The sequence below is a fragment of the Aquarana catesbeiana genome, linkage group LG09, assembly GCF_042186555.1.
Source record: "Aquarana catesbeiana isolate 2022-GZ linkage group LG09, ASM4218655v1, whole genome shotgun sequence".
NCBI lineage: Eukaryota > Metazoa > Chordata > Amphibia > Anura > Ranidae > Aquarana > Aquarana catesbeiana.
In genome coordinates, this window is record NC_133332.1 from 27,552,964 (window position 1) to 27,574,425 (window position 21,462).

A 21,462-nucleotide genomic window follows, 5' to 3' on the forward strand; every position below is an offset into this window, starting at 1 on the left:
TGTACAGATGTTAAAATTCTTGCTAAAGTACTTGCTACTAGAATAAACAAGGTTATTAAACATATTATTCACTCAGATCAGGTAAGATTTATGCCTAACATGTCAACCGCAGCTATTATTAGACGTGCATACTTAAACATGCAGGTTCTGGCCTCAGATCATTCAAATCGTGCCTTTTTAGCACTGGATGCCATTAAGGGCTTCGATAGTGTTGAGTGGTCTTACTTGTGGGCCATTCTTGAAAATTTTGGGCTTGGTTCTAATTTCTGCCAATGGGTACAGTTGTTGTACACCGTTCCTATGGCATCAGTTAGGGTTAATGGCCTCCAATCTTCCAGCTTCAGACTTTGCCGGGGCACTGGCAGGGGTGTCTATTGTCCCCCCTGCATCTTGCCCTAGCTATAGAGCCATAGGCCTGTCTTATGCAGGCTTCTGATGTTACTGGTCTAATTAGGGGAGATGTGGAGGAAAAAGGTATTATTACTGTATATGCAGACAATCTTCTTCTGTATCTGACTAATATTGACTCATCTTTGCCGGCAGTAATGAAATATGTTAAGGAGTTTGGCAGATTTTCCGGGTTAGGCATAAACTGGGAGAAATCCATGTTGATGCCCTTGGATCCCCTTCCAGACTCATCACCACCTTCACTTACTTATCTTAGGGTTGTGTCTTCTATAAAATATTTGGGTATGACTTTTTCTGATTCCCCTCAGTCGTATATTGTGGATTGTGGATAACCTACTCCCATTACTTTCTAGATTCCAAGACCAAAGTAAAATCTGGAATAAGTTCTCTGTCTCGTTAATAGGCCGTATTAATCAAATTAAGATGATATGGATGCCTCAGTTTCTGTATTACTTACATAATGCTCCGATCTGGATACCGTTATGGATTTTTATCAAGATTAACAGTATATTTAGGCGTTTAATATGGCGGAATAAAACCCCCCATATTAAATTGGAGACTCTACAACATCCCAAAATGCAGGAAGTTGGAAGTTCCTAATCCAATGATATATTTTTTTGCATCCCAATTACAGCATTTTGCTGGATGGGAGTCTGAACAGCTATCCTTTCCTGCTCGACGATTATTTTTCTATGCATTTAAGAGTCGGCAACCACTCCATGTTTTAGATGGGGCAAGAGGGTGTGTTTCGCTTACTGATAAGCCCACCTGTAAGTTAACGTGCAAAATATGGGATACAGTCAAAACAATTATGGGTATTTTTTATACTACCAGATACACCCCTATATGGTATAACGATAGATTCCCTCAACTTTTGGCTCTCAGAGGTTTTCAAGGATGGGGAAAATCAGGAATAACAACCTTAGTTCAGTTTTATGAGAACAGTCTACTTAAATCCTTTGAAGAGCTAAGGGGAGAGTTCTCTTTACAATCAAATTGGTTTTATCAGTTTCTCCAACTGAGACATGCTTTACATGCTCAATTTTCCTCTGTTAAGATATTCTTTTCCCTTTCACCTGTTTTTGACCAAATAGTACAAGCAAGGTCAACAAAAGGTTTTACCTCTGTTACATATAGGGTGTTGTTAGACAGGTTCTTATAGAACTTTCCCATCCACTCTAGGGCTGGATGGGAACAAGATATTGGCCCCTTCCCCGAAGAGGTATGGGAAGGTATTCTCTGGTCTCTGCCTTGACTGTCTCTTTCTCCATCACATAGACTGACCCAGATCTTTATCCTTCATAGGGTCTATGGAACTCCCCAATTTTTGCATGCCTTAGGCTTGAGAGCGTGTGCTAGGTGTAGCAACACTGGTACGCTAATACATCTTCTGTGGCAGTGTCCTAAACTCCAGGGGGGGGCGGGGGAGGTTGGAGTTTGTTTTGTTTTTGTTTTGTTTGTTTGTTTTTTTTATGTAGTGTTGGTTTTGTTTTATGTGATTTTGTTTGAGTACAACCAGTCTAACAGTTTTTTTAACATATGATCACTGCCGGAGGCTACAGTATACCCATCAGCGGTGATCATTGTATTCTGATGGAGGGAATACCTCCATAGCGCAGTGGGACTGGGTTGAAGGGGGAATCAAGCAATTTTCTTTTCTTCATCCCATGGTTGAAGGAAAGAAAAAAAGCATAATCTATGGCCAGTCTTATGCTGTGTACACACGACCGGACTTTTCGACCGAACTGGTCTGACGAAACAAATCCGTCGGACAATTCGATCGTGTGTGGGTTTCATCTGACCTTTGCTGTCAAAAAATCTGACGAACTTTAGAAATAGAACATGTTTCAAATCTTTTCGACGGACTCGAGTCCTATCGAAAAATCTGTTCTCCTGTATGCTAGTCCGACAGACAAAAAAACGACGCAAGGGCAGCTATTGGCTACTGGCTATGAACTTCCTTATTCTAGTCCGGTCGTACGTCATCACGTTCGAAACAATCGGACTTTGGTGTAAACGTGTGTACGCAAGTCCGATTCGTTGGAACTCCGTCGGAACTCTGTCGAAAAGTCCTTCGGAGTTCAGTCCGTCGAAAAGTCCGGTCGTGTGTACACGGCATTAGGCTGCATTCACACTTATGTGGGCAGAGTCTGGCGTTTCCGCCTGCATTTTCAGAAACATGCCAAAAAGCGCTTGCGGTGCCATTATTTAGTGAGACTTTGTGGTGCAAAAAAAGTTAAAAAATGCTGCAAAACATGCGTCGCCAAACGCCTGGCTCAGTGTCAAAATTCGGTACATAAGTTTCTTTGGTATGTTTGTCAGGCAATGGGCAGCCTATTCAAGTGGATGGGCGGCCCAATGCGCGGAGCGTGGAATGTGTGTCTGATAGTATGGAGGAGGCTTTATTCTGTGAATTATTTTTTTTGTCAGTAACTTAGGTATTTCGTCTGAAAATGATAGTTACCTGTCTGTCTTGCTTCTGACTACTAAAGCAAGGTTCAAAGAGGTGTGGCTAGGTCAAAATAGTATAGATACAGCAGCCCTCAAAATTTCCATTCGTTAGCTCGCATTTGGCGAGTGGAAAATGATTGTGGGCGAGCGCGGGCTGCCTTGGAAAGGGGCAGGGCACCGCCGGGGTTGAATGGGAGCTGTTCTCCCAGAGGAAGAGAGAGTGGAGGAAGAGGAGAGCCGGCCGGATCACAGAACAGGGATTACCCGCTATAACAGCTTTCATTTGAATTGCAGTCCGCTCGCCTTCACACACAGTCCTGCCTCCTGGCCTGGCTACTTTGATAGATAGAACACCGGTCCAATGCCGGGACATGTGACATTTATCGAAGGAGGTGGGTGAGGAGATGGGACTGTGTGTGACGGCGAGTGGATGGCAATTCAAATGAAAGCCGTTACAGCATTCAATCCCTGCTCTATGATCCGGCCGGCTCTCCTCTTCCTCCACTCTCTCTTCCTCTGCACTGGTCTTGCTGCAGTGATGGGCACAGGCGAATTGCATTGATGGGCACAGGTCATGCTGCATTGGTTGGCACAGGTGAGTTGCATTGGTGGGCATGGGTCATGCTGCATTGGTGGGCACAGGTGAGTTGCATTGGTGGGCACAGGTGAGTTGCATAGGTGGGCACAGGTCATGCAGCATTAGTGGGCACCGGTCTCGCTGCATTGGTGGGCACAGGTTAGGCTGATTTGATGGGCACGGATTAGGCTGCATTGATGGGCACAGGTTAGGCTACATTGGTGGGCACTGGTAATGCTGCATTAATGGACACAGAACATTCTGCATTGGTGGGCACTGGTCACACTGCATTGATGGGCACAGGTGAGGCTGCATTGATGGGCACATGTGAGGCTGCATTGATTGGCACTGGTCATGCTGCATTGATGGGCAAAGGTGAGGCTGCATTGATGGGCACTAATCATGCTGCATTGATGGGCACAGGTCAGGCTGCATTAATGAGCACTGGTCAAGCTGCTTTGATGGGCACTGGTCACACTGCATTGATGGGCACTGGTCACGCTGCATTGATGGGCACTGGTCACACTGCATTGATGGGCACAGGTGAGGCTGCATTGATGGGCACATGTGAGGCTGCATTGATTGGCACTGGTCATGCTGCATTGATGGGCACAGGTGAGGCTGCATTGATGAGCACAGGTTAGGCTGCATTGGTGGTCACTGGTCACGCTGCATTGATGGGCACAGGTCATGCTGCATTGGTGGGCACAGGTTAGGCTGAATTGATGGGCACGGATTAGGCTGCATTGATGGGCACAGGTTAGGCTACATTGGTGGGCACTGGTAATGCTGCATTAATGGACACAGAATATTCTGCATTGGTGGGCACTGGTCACACTGCATTGATGGGCACAGGTGAGGCTGCATTGATGGGCACATGTGAGGCTGCATTGATTGGCACTGGTCATGCTGCATTGATGGGCAAAGGTGAGGCTGCATTGATGGGCACTAATCATGCTGCATTGATGGGCACAGGTCAGGCTGCATTAATGGGCACTGGTCAAGCTGCTTTGATGGGCACTGGTCACACTGCATTGATGGGCACTGGTCACGCTGCATTGATGGGCACTGGTCACACTGCATTGATGGGCACAGGTGAGACTGCATTGATGGGCACATGTGAGGCTGCATTGATTGGCACTGGTCATGCTGCATTGATAGGCACAGGTGAGGCTGCATTGATGGGCACATGTGAGGCTGCATTGATTGGCACTGGTCACACTGCATTGATGGGCACAGGTGAGGCTGCATTGATGGGCACAGATAAAGTTGTTGTTAATATTTATTTTTGTAACTTAATTCTGCATAAAACATTTAGGTGTAATTTCACTGGATACTTTATGAGGGCGTGTTTAGGGCCGGAATTACGGGCAGCTGCTAGGTAGGGGTTGAGTGGGGCAACTGATGGCGTGTAATCCTTAAGGCCTGGCTAGTAGCTAGTAGCTCAGTACTTGAAATTTCGAGCCCTGATACACAGTATATACTGTATTATTTAGTAGTACAGATATTCTTTGTTTCCAGTATGCCTTTAATTAACTAGAACAATAAAGGGGGATCTTGCTGGAAGGAGCCATCAGAAGATGGGTACATTGTAGTCATAAAGGGATGGTCAGCAACAATACTCAGGTAGGCCGTGGGGTTTAGGCGATGCTTAATTGGTACTAAAGGGCCCAAAGTGTGCCAAGAAAATACCCCCCCCACACCATTACACCACCACCACCAGCCTGAACCGGTGATATAAGGCAGGATGGATCTATGCTTTCATGTTATTTAAGCCAAATTCTGACCCCACCATCTGAATGTCGCAGCTGAAATTAAGATTCATCAGACCAGGCAACGTTTTTCCAATCTTCAATTGTCCAATTTTGGTGAGCCTGTGCAAATTGTAGCCTCAGTTTCCTGTTCTTAGCTGATAGCAGAGGCGCCCCGTGTGGTCTTCTGCTGTTGTAGCCCATCTGCTTCAAGCTTTGATGCGTTGTGCATTCAGGGATGGTATTCTGAATATCTTGGTTGTAACGAGTGGTTTTTTAAGTTACTGTTGCCTTTCTATCATCTGGAACCAGTCTGCCCATTCTCCTCTAACCTCTGACATCAACAAGGCATTTTCCTCCACACAACTGCTGCTCACTGGATATTTTCTCTTTTTCGTACCATTTTCTATAAGTCCGAGAGATGGTTGTGCGTCAAAATCCCAGTAGATCAGGAGTTTTTGAAGTACTCAGACCAGCCCGTCTGGCACCAACAACCATGCCACGTTCAAAGTCACTTAAATCCACTTTCTTCCCCATTCTGATGCTCGGTTTACCACGTCTAGATGCCTAAATGCCTTGAGTTGCTGCCATGTTATTGGCTAATTAGCAATTTGTGTTACCAAACATCTGAACAGGTGTACTGAATGAATAAAGTGGCTGGTGAGTATATATATATATATATATATATATATATATATATATATACACCGTATTTATCGGCGTATAACACGCACTTTTTTCCCCTTAAAATCAGGGGAAAATCGTGGGTGCGTGTTATACGACGATCCCCGCTGTTTATGAGGGGAAAAGCCGCCGCCGCCGAAAAAGACCGAGAAGAGCCGAGCCGAGTACACAGTACACTCTGCTCAGCTCTTCTTGGCTGCGCTCGTAGTGACGCTGTCCCGCCTCCCTGCTGTCTGAGTGCGAGCGTCGCCGAAAAAGACAGAGCCGAGTGTACTGTGTACTCGGCTCGGCTAGGCTCCGCTCGCAGTTCCGCCTCCTAGCCCCGCCATTGGACCGGTAATGTGTCCATCATAGGAGCCCGACCAACGGGTGGGACTGCGAGACGAGCGGCGCATTAATTTTAAAAATCTCAGGGACGCAGTGATTAAACGATAACGCTGCAATTTTGGGCAAGGCTGCGGATGAACACTGGGCAAGGCTGGACACTGGGCAAGGCTGGGCAAGGCTGCAGATGGACACTGGGCAAGGCTGCAGATACACACTTCAAATGTAATTTTTTTCCCTTAAACTTCCCTCCTAAAAGTTTTTTTCCTTAAACTTCCCTCCTAAACTTGGGGTGCGTGTTATACGCCGGCGCGTGTTATACGCCGATAAATAGGGTATATATATATATATATATATATATATATTAGACGTGTGCATTTGTTTTCGTCTGAATGCATTTTCGTCCAAATTTCAGGTATTTTCGTTATCGTTTACATGCAGAATCTGAAAACCGAAAGATCCGACATAAACAAATGCTTTAGTTTCGTTTTTGTTGCAACAACAGTTCGATATACTGTAGATAGGAGATTCGACATGACGCTGACAATAGCGATCTGTGTCCATCGAACCTGTGGTCGAATGTGCCTAACTTTAGCTCTATTAGTCCAAGATTATTCGACATAGAGAGAAAAGGTTCGACATGAAGATTCGACGAAGCAGTCACCGCGAGCGGACATTTATGGTCAAATGCTCCGCCCATAGGCTATAGAAGAATTCCAATGTTGGTTGACTAGTAATAATAATTAATATAATTATTACTAGTGTCATACAACATTAGAATTCTACTATAGCTTGTAGGCGGAACATTCGACCGGAAATGTACAATTGAGGCGTCGTACAGTTTAGCTGCTCCGTTGACTCTTCTTAGAACATTCGACAGACACCATAAGCCTTCAATGACAGATTCGACCTTAATTATTTCGGATTTTTGGCAGAATGCATTTTTTAACGAAACTAAATACATAAAAACAAATTTCGGGAGTAACTAAATAAATTTATTTTTTGGACGAAAACGAAATTCCGAAATGAAATATTTCAGTGTGCACATTTCTAATATATACACATATTTACACATAGACAGCACCCTACTTATCTGTGCCTTCCATCAGCCCCAATACCAACTGATGTGTGATCTACAGTTAAGCCAATGGTGCCTGCCAAAATGTACCATTGACAAAACTAGAACTACTTTACTGCTTTGCTTGTTATCTTTCTCAAATCAATACACTTTACACTGAATTTAGATACTGTTCAATTCCCTTCAGACACCTCCTAGCAATTCCCGCTGCAGTTTTCCTAGCAGACTTGCCTGGAAGAAGGACACCAGAACTAGAGTTTCCACCTGTCCGGGATTCACCGGCAAACTGAAACCCGGACACATTATTCAGACCAGGCTGTGGCTGCCCAAGTCACCAAGATAGTCAAACACAAATCTGTTGCTGTCTGGGAGCTGCGGGCGGCTGTCTGGGGGCAGGTTTGGCACCACGGGGGGCAGGCGATGATGTCAGCAAAAAACAATTTGGCCACACCTACTGTTCACTGCAGCACCACATTTTTACTCTCCTTGGGGCACCCAAATGTGTCCCAGGGCACTTAAGTGTTCGGGTTTGGCTTGAATAAAAGGTGACAACACTAACCAGAACAGATAAATGGTCTTTAGCTGAAAAGGGAGACATGTGCCCATGTGAATAGTGAGGTTGTCTTACTAAAGGCAAATATACTGTGCACTGCAAGTGCAGTTGCTGTAGATCTTACTAAATGAAGGGAAGCTCTGCAGATTCTGAAGGGAAGCTCTGGAGCAACTGCACTTGCAGTGCACAGTATATTTGCCCTTAGTAAATCAACCCCAGTGTGTTTAAATACTTGACCAACAGGCTTTCTATGCCACTTTTTGTACCAATCCAAATTTTTTCAGAACCCCCAAACGTTATATACATTTTTTTGAAGCAGAGGCCCTAGAGCATAAATTTGTGGGTGTTGTGATTTTTTTATGCCACACGGTATTTGCACAGTGGTTTTTCAAATGCAATTTTTTGGGAAAAAATACACTCTTTTAATGCAAAAAATACAATATGTACCCAATTTGTGGTAAAATATAAAAGATGATGTTACACCGAGTAAACAGATACCAAACATGTAACGCTTTAAATTTGTGCACGCCTGTGCAACAGTGACAAACAACGTACATTTTACTATCCATAGGCAAATCTTTAAAATCCTTTACAGGTTACCACTTTAGATTTACACAGAAGGTCTGGTGCTAGAATTACTGCCCATGGTCTGATGTTTGCAGTGACACCTCATATGTGTGGGACGATCGCTGTTTACGTGCACGTGGGACCAACACGTGTGTTCGCTTTTGCCAATTGTGACAGCAATAGGCATGTGACAGGTACTCTTTGTGCACTCTTTCCTTCCTCTGCCCTTAAAAAGCATTTATTCACACCAAGAATGGCAAGCCAGAAGCGCCAGATGGTCGATCTGTCCTGGTGGGACTAGACAGCCTGATAAAGCCACGAAAGGTGGTTGGAGGGGGGGACGTCCCCTCCCGCTGCTTGTAACAGCGATCCAGCAGCTAGTTAGCCACTAGGATTGCTTTTACAAGTGAGCTGACTGTCGGCTCTAAAAAAAAAAGGGTATTGGGATGATGCCTGCAGCTGCCGGTATAACCACTTGAAGTCCAACGTCCTACCGGTACGTCACTGGTCATCAAGTGGTTAAAGTACAAACAAGCCATCACAGTCACATAACTCCCCAACATTCAATTGTATGTGTTTGACTGCTATATCTGCTCCCTTATCCTTCTACTTAGTGGCCACCCATATCATTGGTCTTGGAGGTACATCCTTACAGGTGTGATGACAACAGAGCTTTAAATAATTCATTGTGAAGACTAGAAGCTCTACTGATGTTAGATAACATAGGAAAGCTTCCTTCTCTCCTCTATGTGAAGGCCAAGAAGTGTCCAGCAGGACCACATTAGGATCTAAGGGGATACAATAAGATGTGATATGATGGATAAAGTTTCAATTCTGGGATAGCCTCATCAAAATTGGGATGGCTTAGGGGTTTGGAGCATCCAATACAAAGTGTTTATTTCACTCTGTGTCACTAATGACTATTATTTTGTATCAACCCAAAATAATCCCAATTTACAATTATATGTTCCTTTCCAGCCAATAGAAATGATGGACACAAAGGGATACGGATGTCAGATCACTTTGTTTGGAGGGAACATAAGAACAAAATGAGATACCAGAAGAGAAGTTTATTGACTGTGTCTGAGGGATCTACAACATATGTACCTGATAATACACACTACACAGAGACTGGGAGGTCTACTACAACTGTATCAGAGAATACACACTACACTGAATCTGAGGGACCTACTCCAACTGTACCTGATAATACACATTACCCAGAGACTGGGAGGTCTACTCCAATTGTATCTGAGAATACACACTACACTGAATCCGAGGGACCTACTCCAACTGTATCTGAGAATACACACTACACTGAATCTGAGGGATCTACTACAACTGCACCTGAGAATAAGCACTACAATAAATCTGAGGAACCTACTACAACTGTACATGAGAATTTGCACTACACTGAAACTGGGGGAACTATTCAAACTGTATCTGCGGATACACCTCACTCTGAATCTGACGGACCTTCTCTAACTGTGCCGGAGAACACACACAAAACTGAAGTTGGGGGAACTACTTCAACTGTATCTGAGAATACTCAGCACACTGAAACTGAGAGGTCTACTCTAAATGTACCCAAGAATACATACTACTCTGAATCTACGGAACCTACAACAACTGTACCTGAGAATACACACCACACTGAAACTGGTGGAACTACTCCAACTGTACCTGAGATTACACACCACACTGCATCTGAGGGACCTACTACAACTGTATCTGATAATACACACTACACTGAATCTGAGGGACCTACTCCAATTGTATCTGATAATACACACTTCACTGAATCTGAGGGTCCTACTCCAATTGTATCTGATAATACACACTACACTAAATTTGAGGGTCCTACTCCAACTGTATCTGAGAATACATACTACACTGAATCTGAGGGATCTACTACAACTAAACCTGAGAATAAGCACTACACTGAATCTGAGGGATCTACTACAACTGTACCTGAGAATAAGCACTACACTGAATCTGAGGGATTTACTCCAACAATATCTGAGTATACGCACTACACTGAATCTGAGGAACCTACTAAAACTGTACTGGAAAATTTGCACTACACTGAAACTGGGGGAACTATTCAAACTGTATCTGAGGATACACCTCACTCTGAATCTGAGGGACCTACTCTAACTGTGCCGGAGAACACACACAACACTGAAGTTGGGGGAACTACTTCAACTGTATATGAGAATACTCACCACACTGAAACTGAGAGGTCTGCTCTAAATGTACCCAAGAATACACACTACTCTGAATCTGAGGAACCTACTACAACTGTAGCTGAGAATACACACCACACTGAAACTGGTGGAACTACTCCAACTGTACCTGAGATTACACACCACACTGCATCTGAGGGACCTACTACACCTGTATCTGATAATACACACTACACTAAATCTGAAGGACCTACTCCAACTGTATCTGATAATATACACTACACTGAATCTGAGGGTCCTACTCCAATTGTATCTGAGAATACACACTATACTGAACCCGAGGGACCTACTCCAACTGTATCTGAGAATACATACTACTATGAATCTGAGGAACCTACTACAACTGTAGCTGAGAATACATACCACACTGAAACTGGTGGGACTGTTCCAATTGTACCTGAGATTACCCACCACACTGCATCTGAGGGACCTACTTCAACGGTATCTGATAATACACACTACACTGAATCTGAGGGACCTACTCCAATTGTATCTGATAATACACACTTCACTGAATCTGAGGGTCCTACTCCAACTGTATCTGATAATACACACTACACTGAATCTGAGGGATCTACTACAACTAAACCTGAGAATAAGCACTACACTGAATCTGAGGGATCTACTACAACTGTACCTGAGAATAAGCAATACACTGAATCTGGGGGATCTACTCCAACAGTATCTGAGAATAAGCACTACACTGAATCTGAGGAACCTATTACAACTGTACATGAGAATACGCACTACACTGAAACTGGGGGAACTATTAAAACTATATCTAACGATACACCTCACTCTGAATCTGAGGGACCTACGCTAACTGTGCCAGAGAACACACACAGCACTGAAGTTGGGGGAACTACTTCAACTGTATCTGAGAATACCCACCACACTGAAACTGAGAGGTCTACTCTAAATGTACCCAAGCATACACACTTCTCTGAATCTGAGGAACCTACTACAAATGTACCTGAGAATACACACCACACTGAAACTGGTGGAACTACTCCAACTGTACCTGAGATTACACACCACACTGCATCTGAGGGACCTACTACAACTGTATCTGAGAATACTTACCACAGTGAAACTGAGAGGTCTACTCCAATTGTACCTAGGAATACACACCACTTTGAGTCTGAGGTACCTACTCCAACTGTACTTGGGGAAACACATCACACTGCAACTGGAGGAACTACTTTAACTGTGTCTGAGAATAAACACCACTCTGAATCTAATGAACCTTTTCCTACTGTAACTGAGAATACACACCACACTGAAACTGGTGGAACTACTTCAACCGAGTCAGGGAATACACACTACACTGAAACTGTTATAACTACTTCAACCGAATCAGAGAATACACACCACACTGAAACTGGGGGAACTACTCCAACTGTATCAGAGAATACACACCATTTTGAATCTGAGAGGCTTACTCCAACTGTATCTGAGAATACACACAACACTGAAATTGGTGAAACTACTGCAACTATACCAGAGATCACACGCCACTCTGAATCTAAGGGACCAACCCCAACTGTACCCGAGAATACACACCACACTGAAACCAATAGGTCTACTCCAAATGTACCAGAGAATACATACGAAACTGAAACTGGGAAAACCACTCCAACTGTTTCTGAAAACATACACACCACCAATACTGGGGGAACAACTGCTATCATAAGTGAGAAAACATTCTACACTACAAATGAGAGTTCTACTCCCGCTATAAGTGACAAAACATTCCCCACTGCAAAGGAGAGATCTACTCCTACCATAAGTGAGAATATATTCAACACTACAACTGAAAAACCTACTCCTACCATAAATCAGAATAACTTTCACGCCCCAACTGAGGAATTCCTTAGTACCATAGGTGAGAATGGATTACACACCACAACTAAAAGATCTACTCCTAACATAAGTGAGAGTACGTTACACACTGTCACTGAGAAAGATACTGCTACTATTAGTGAGAAAACATTTCACACTACAAACAAAATATCTACTCCTACCATGAGTGAGAACACATTCGACACCACGACTGAGATATCCATTCCTACCATAAGTGAGCATACATTCCACAACATAACTGAGGGATCCATTCCTACTATAAGTGAAAACATATTCTACTCTACTACTCAGAGAGCTAGTTCTACCATTAGCGAGAATACATTCCACTCTACAACTGAGAAATCTACTCCAACCATAGCTGAAAATGTATTGAACTCTACTACTCAGATTTCTAGTTCTACTATGAGTGAGAATACATTCCATACCGCAACTGAGAGATTTACGCCTACAATAAGTGAGAATACATTCCACACTACAACTGAGAGCTCTACTTCTACCTTAAGTGAAAATACATTCAATACTGCAACTGAGAGACCTACTCCTACTATAAGTGAAAGTATATTCTATTCTACTATTCAGAGATCTACTCCTACCATAAGTGAGAATACATTTCATTCTACAACTGAGAGATCTACTCCTACCACAAATGAAAATATATTGAACTCTACTATTCAGAGGTCTAGTTCTACCGTAAGTGAGAATACATTCCAGACCACAACTGAGAGATCCATTCCCACCATACGTGAGAATACATTCTTCACTACAACTGAGAGATCTACTCCTACCATAAGTGAGACCATATTCCACACCGCAACTCAGGGATCTACACCTACCATAAGTGAGCATACATTCTACACTACAACTGAGATATATACTCCTACCATAACTAAGAATACATTCCACACTAAAACTGAGATATCTAATCCTACCATAAGTGAAAGCATATTCCACTCTATTAGTCAGAGATCTACTCCCACAATAACTGAGCATATATTCCACACCACAACTGAGAGATCTACTCCCACTACACATGAGAATACATTCCACACCACAACGGAAAGATCTATGCCTACCATAAGTGAGAATACATTCCACACCACAATTGAGAGCTCTACGCCTACCATAAGTGAGAATACATTCCATACCACAACTGAGAGATCTACACCTACGATAAGTGAAAATACATTTCACACTACAACAGAGAGATCTACTCCTGCCATAAGTGAGAATACATTCCACAACACAACTGAGATATCTACACCTACCATAAGTGAGAATATATTCCACACTACAACTGAGAGATCTACACCCACTATACGTGAGAATACATTCCACACCACAACTGAAAGATCTATACCTACCATAAGTGAGAATACGTTCCACACCACAACGGAGAGATCTACGCCTATCATAAGTGATAATACATTTTACACCACATCTGAGAGATCTACACTTACCATAAGTGAGAATACATTCCACAGCACAACTGAGAGCTCTACGCCTACCATAAGTGAGAATACATTCTACACCACAACTGAGAGATATACACCTACGCTAAGTGAGAATACATTCCACACTACAACTGAGAGATCTACACCCATGATAAGTGAGAATACATTCCACACTACAACTGAGAGAACTACACCCACAATAAGTGAGAATACATTCCACACTACATCTGAGAGATCTACACTTACCATAAGTGAGAATACATTCCACAACACAACTGAGAGCTCTACGCCTACCATAAGTGAGAATACATTCCACACCACAACTGAGAGACCTACGCTAAGTGAGAATACATTCCACACTACAACTGAGAGATCTACACCTATGATAAGTGAGAATACATTCCACACTACAACTGAGAGAACTACACCTACAATAAGTGAGAATACATTCCACACTACATCTGAGAGATCTACACTTACCATAAGTGAGAATACATTCCACACCACAACCACAACACCTATGCTAAGTGAGAATACATTCCACACTACAACTGAGGGATCTACACCTATGATAAGTGAGAATACATTACACACTACAACTGAGAGAACTACACCTACAATAAGTGAGAATACATTCCACACTACATCTGAGAGATCTACGCCTACCATAAGTGAGCATACGTTCCACACTACAACTGAGAGCTCTACGCCTACCATAAGTGAGAATACATTCCACACCAGAAATAAGAGATCTTCACCTATGCTAAGTGAGAATACAATCCACACTACAACTGAGATATCTACACCTACGATAAGTGAGAATACATTCCACACTACAACTGAAAGATCTATGCCTACCATAAGTGAGAATATATTCCACACCACAACTGAGAGATCTACGCCTACCATAAGTGAGAATACATTCCACACCACAACTGAGAGATCTACGCCTACCATAAGTGAGAATACATTCCATACCACAACTGAGAGATCTACACCTACGATAAGTAAGAATACATTTCACACTACAACTGAGAGATCTACTCCTACCATAAGTGAGAATACATTCCACACCACAACTGAGATATCTACACCTACCATAAGTGAGAATACATTCCACACCAGAACTGAGAGATCTTCACTTATGATAAGTGAGAATACATTCCACACTACAACTGAGAGATCTACACCTACAAAAAGTGAGAATACATTCCACACTACATCTGAGAGATCTACGCCTACCATAACTGATAATACATTCCACACCACAACTGAGAGATCTACGCCTACCATAAGTGAGTATACATTCCACACCACAACTGAGAGATCTACACCTACGGTAAGTGAGAATATATTTTACACTACATCTGAAAAATCTACACCTACCATAAGTGGACATACATTTCACACTACAACTGAAAGATCTACTCCTACCATAAGTGAGAGTACATTCCACACCACAACTGAGAGATCTACACCTATGCTAAGTGAGAATACATTCCACACTACAACTGAGAGATCTACACCCACCATAAGTGAGAATACATTCCTCACCACAACTAAAAGATCTACGCCTACCTTAAGTGAGAATACATTCCACACCACAACTGAGATATCCACACCTATCATAAGTGAGAATACATTCCACACCACAACTGAGAGAACTGCACCTACAATAAGTGAGAATACATTCCACACTACATCTGAGAAATCTACGCCTACCATAAGTGAGAATACATTCCACACCACAACTGAGAGACCTACTCCTACCATAAGTGAGAGTACATTCCACACCACAACTGAGAGATCTACACCTACGCTAAGTGAGAATACATTCCACACTACATCTCAGAGATCTACACCCACCATAAGTGAGAATACATTCCTGACCACAACTGAAAGATCTACGCCTACCTTAAGTGAGAATACATTCCACACCACAACTGAGAGAACTGCACCTACAATAAGTGAGAATACATTCCACACTACATCTGAGAAATCTACGCCTACCATAAGTATGCCTACCATAAGTGAGCCTATGTTCCACACTACAACTGAGAGCTCTACATCTATGATAAGTGAGAATACATTTCACACTACATCTGAAAGATCTACACCTATCATAAGTGAGCATACGTTCCACACTACAACTGAAAGATCTACTCCTATCATAAGTGAGAATACATTCCACACCACAACTGAAAGATCTACTCCTACCATAAGTGAGAGTACATTCCACACCACATCTGAGAGATCTACACCTAAGCTAAGTGAGAATACATTCCACACTACAACTGAGAGATCTACACCTACCATAAGTGAGAATACATTCCACACCACAACTGAGAGACCTACACCTACCATAAGTGAGAATACATTCCTCACCACAACTGAAAGATCTACGCCTACCTTAAGTGAGAATACATTCCACACCACAACTGAGATATCCACACCTATCATAAGTGAGAATACATTTCACACCACAACTGAGAGAACCGCACCTACAATAAGTGAGAATACATTCCACACTACATCTGAGAAATCTACGCCTACCATAAGTGAGAATACATTCCACACCACAACTGAGAGACCTACTCCTACCATAAGTGAGAGTACATTCCACACCACAACTGAGAGATCTACACCTACGCTAAGTGAGAATACATTCCACACTACATCTCAGAGATCTACACCCACCATAAGTGAGAATACATTCCTGACCACAACTGAAAGATCTACGCCTACCTTAAGTGAGAATACATTCCACACCACAACTGAGATATCCACACCTATCATAAGTGAGAATACATTCCACACCACAACTGAGAGAACTGCACCTACACTAAGTGAGAATACATTCCACACTACATCTGAGAAATCTACGCCTACCATAAGTATGCCTACCATAAGTGAGCCTACGTTCCACACTACAACTGAGAGCTCTACATCTATGATAAGTGAGAATACATTTCACACTACATCTGAAAGATCTACACCTACCATAAGTGAGAATACATTCCACACTACAACTGAAAGATCTACTCCTATCATAAGTGAGAATACATTCCACACCACAACTGAAAGATCTACTCCTACCATAAGTGAGAGTACATTCCACACCACAACTGAGAGATCTACACCTATGCTAAGTGAGAATACATTCCACACTACAACTGAGAGATCTACACCCACCATAAGTGAGAATACATTCCTCACCACAACTGAAAGATCTACGCCTACCTTAAGTGAGAATACATTCCACACCACAACTGAGATATCCACACCTATCATAAGTGAGAATACATTCCACACCACAACTGAGAGAACTGCACCTACAATAAGTGAGAATACATTCCACACTACATCTGAGAAATCTACGCCTACCATAAGTGAGAATACATTCCACACCACAACTGAGAGACCTACACCTACCATAAGTGAGAATACAATCCACACTACAACTGAAAGATCTACTCCTACCATAAGTGAGAGTACATTCCACACCACATCTGAGAGATCTACACCTAAGCTAGGTGAGAATACATTCCACACTACAACTGAGAGATCTACACCTAAGCTAGGTGAGAATACATTCCACACCACATCTGAGAGATCTACACCTAAGCTAGGTGAGAATACATTCCACACTACAACTGAGAGATCTACACCTACAATAAGTGAGAATACATTCCACACCACAACTGAGAGACCTACACCTACCATAAGTGAGAATACAATCCACACTACAACTGAAAGATCTACTCCTACCATAAGTGAGAATACATTCCACACTACATCTCAGAGATCTACACCCACCATAATTGAGAATACATTCCACACTACAACTGAAAGATCTACTCCTACCATAAGTGAGAATACATTCCACACCACAGCTGAAAGATCTACGCCTACCATAAGTGAGAATACATTCCACACCACAACTGAGATATCCACACCTATCATAAGTGAGAATACATTCCACACCACAACTGAGAGACCTACGCCTACCATAAGTGAGAATACATTCCACACCACAACTGAGAGACCTACGCCTACCATAAATGAGAATACATTCCACACTACAACTGAGAGATCTACACCTAAAATAAGTGAGAATACATTCCACACTACATCTGAGAGATCTACGCCTACCATAAATGAGAATACATTCCACACTACAACTGAGAGATCTTCTCCCATCATAAGTGAAAATACATTCCACACCACAATATCCACACCTCCCATAAGTGAGAATACATTCCACACCACAACGGAGAGATCTACGCCTACCATAAGTGAAAATACATTTTACACCACATCTGAGAGATCTACACTTACCATAAGTGAGAATACATTCCACAGCACAACTGAGAGCTCCACGCCTACCATAAGTGAGAATACATTTCACACCACAACGGAGAGATCTACACCTACCATAAGTGAGACTACATTCCATACTACAACGGAGAGATCTACATCTACAATAAGTGAGAATACATTCCACACTACATCCGAGAGATCTACACCTACCATAAGTGAGCATACATTCCACACCACAACTGAGAAATCTACGCCTACCATAAGTGAGAATACATTCCACACTACAACTGAGGTATCCACACCTCCCATAAGTGAGAATACATTCCACAGCACAACTGAGGTATCCACACCTCCCATAAGTGAGAATACATTCCACAGCACAACTGAGAGCTCTACGCCTACCATAAGTGAGAATACATTTCACACCACAACGGAGAGATCTACACCTACCATAAGTGAGACTACATTCCACACTACAACGGAGAGATCTACATCTACAATAAGTGAGAATACATTCCACACTACATACGAGAGATCTACACCTACCATAAGTGCGAATACATTCCACACTACATCTCAGAGATCTACGCCTACCATAAATGAGAATACATTCCACACTACAACTGAGAGATCTTCTCCTATCATAAGTGAAAATACATTCCACACCACAACTGAGGTATCCACACCTCCCATAAGTGAGAATACATTCCACAGCACAACTGAGAGCTCTACGCCTACCATAAGTGAGAATACATTTCACACCACAACGGAGAGATCTACATCTACAATAAGTGAGAATACATTCCACACTACATCCGAGAGATCTACACCTACCATAAGTGAGCATACCTTTCACACTACAACTGAAAGATCTACTCCTATCATAAGTGAGAATACGTTCCACACCACAACTGAAAGATCTACGCCTACCATAAGTGAGCATACGCTCCACACTAGAACTGAAAGATCTACTCCTATCATAAGTGAGAATACATTCCACACCACAACTGAGAGATCTACGCCTGCCATAAGTGAGCATACGTTCCACACTACTTCTCATAGATCTACACCCACCATAAGTGAGAATACATTCCACACCACAACTGAAAGATCTACTCCTACCATAAGTGAGAATTCATTCCACACCACGACTGAGAGCTCTACAACTGTGGAAACTATACACACACTCCACACCCTACCAGGAAAATCATCTTCAGCTTTAATTTCTGGATCTTCCCATATAACAACTGAAGGCCAGAGTACTGAGATATCGAGGACAACAGAGTCTACAACCCTGTCACATACCAGTAAAGGACTCCAGACAACAGAAAGTAAGTATAACCATCTGTACACTTTTGTAGCGCTACCACCATAGATGCTGTTTAGTAGATGCCAGGATCCTTTTCCCAGTAATTTCCTCACAGCCAGGCATACAGTTCCAATCACTCTTCAGATTCAATAACCAGTCTTAACGGTATGCATTGTGATGCTTTAATGAGAACTTAGATAGGGGGTGGTTAATGGTAGGATTTTCCAGTAACCTTTAGAAACAATTTGAGGACACTAAACTTTTTCCTCTAGAACTGTGAGCCAAGTCCTTGCACAAGTAAATGATGGACTGAGCTTTCAAGTAGCAACTTGAGGAGTTTAATCTTCCTCTTTGAACATCCAAGCAAAGTTCTTTCACTAAGAATTAAATAGACGGAGCTCCTCAGGACACCAGATACAATGTCCTCTTTAAACCCACCGACTCTAGCAAAAGAGGGAAGGCAACAGCACATAGTCTCTAGGATCCAGTGGCATCACTAGGGTTGGTGTCACCTGGTGCGGTAAAACATGGTGTCACCCCCGTCTATCCTGCTCAGCTCCCTGCAGGCAGTGCACAGTCACGCACCCCAAACCGACCCCTGTAAATGATAGTATAGGGTGGTATAGTGGCAGGTTAGGGTCGTATAGGGTGGTACAGTGGAAGGCTAGGATGGTATAGGGCAGGTTAGGGTAAAATAGGGCAGTTTGGGGTGGTATAGGGCAGGTTAGGATGGTATAGGGCAGGTTAGGGTAATATAGGCAGTTTTGGAGGGGTATAGGGCAGGTTAGGATGGTATAGGGCAGATTGGGGTGGTATAGGGCAGGTTATGTTGGTATGGGGCAGGTTGGGATATTATAAGGCAGTTTGGGTGGTATAGGGCAGTTTGGGGTGGTATAAAGCAGGTTGGGATGGTATAGGGCAGGTTAGGGTAATATAGGGATGTTTGGGGTGGTATAGGGCAGATTGGGGTAACATAGGGCAGTTTGGGGTGGTATAGGGAAAGTTAGGGTGGTATAGGGCAGATTAAGGTAATATAGGGCAGTTTGGGGTGGTTTAAAGCAGGTTGGGGTGGTATAGGGCAGGTTAGGGTAATATAGAGCAGTTTGCGGTGGTATAGGGCAGGTTAGGGTGGTATAGGACAGTTTGGGGTGATATAGGGAAGGTTAGGATGGTATATTGGCAGATTGAGGTGGGACAGGTTGGGACTCTATGTAGTCACAGTGTGCAGTAACTTACAGCATAGCTGCAGAGATGAAGACACTCGCGGCTGCTGTGTCCTTGCCTCTTTTTCCTCCTTCAGCCGTGGGATTAGCCAGATTGAAGGAGTCTGTGGGAGGAGTGGAGGAGGCAGCCACACCCCCAGCTCCACCCACCAACTCAGGCTGCCTCGGAAGAAATTGGAGAACCCCGAGAGACAGCTTCACTTGATTTAATGACGGGGAGTGTTATAGGCAGCCTCCCCCGCATGGCTGCGTGTCCTGCTCGCACCGCTCCGGCTCTGCAAGTGCAAACAATATAGTGCACTGTGTAGCAGCGGCCCCGGTGTCACCCCTCTGGCAGGTGTCACCCGGTGCAGGCCGCACCCCCCCATAGTGAGGCCACTGCTAGGAACTCTCTTACCAGTCTGTAATCACTAATGTCATTGGAAATTGGTTGTCTCCTTCCAATAAACTTCAGACACTTTCACCCCATGGTACTAGACTAAATCCTCAGATGACAGCCCTTCAGTCAGCTTCAGCAAACTCTCAGCAAAGTAGGCCTCCAGCTAGCTCCACTGAGGCCTTGATAACCCACAGGCACATGGCAGATGCCTAGGGGGCTAACAGCTGTGATCGCCTCAGAGAAAAAGTTCCCTCTCCCCAGGGATTTGGCAGGGCTGC

At 43.3% G+C, this 21,462-nt stretch overlaps 1 protein-coding gene across 1 annotated transcript in view; it reads left to right on the forward strand.

Moving 5' to 3' along the window:
- Positions 1-21,462, forward strand: part of LOC141107443 (uncharacterized) — a 111,456-nt gene that overhangs the window by 37,310 nt on the left and 52,684 nt on the right. The window contains exon 2 of the mRNA XM_073598167.1: positions 9,372-19,604. Coding sequence (XP_073454268.1) covers positions 9,372-19,604 — 10,233 coding nt within the window. The remainder of the gene's footprint in view (positions 1-9,371; positions 19,605-21,462) is intronic.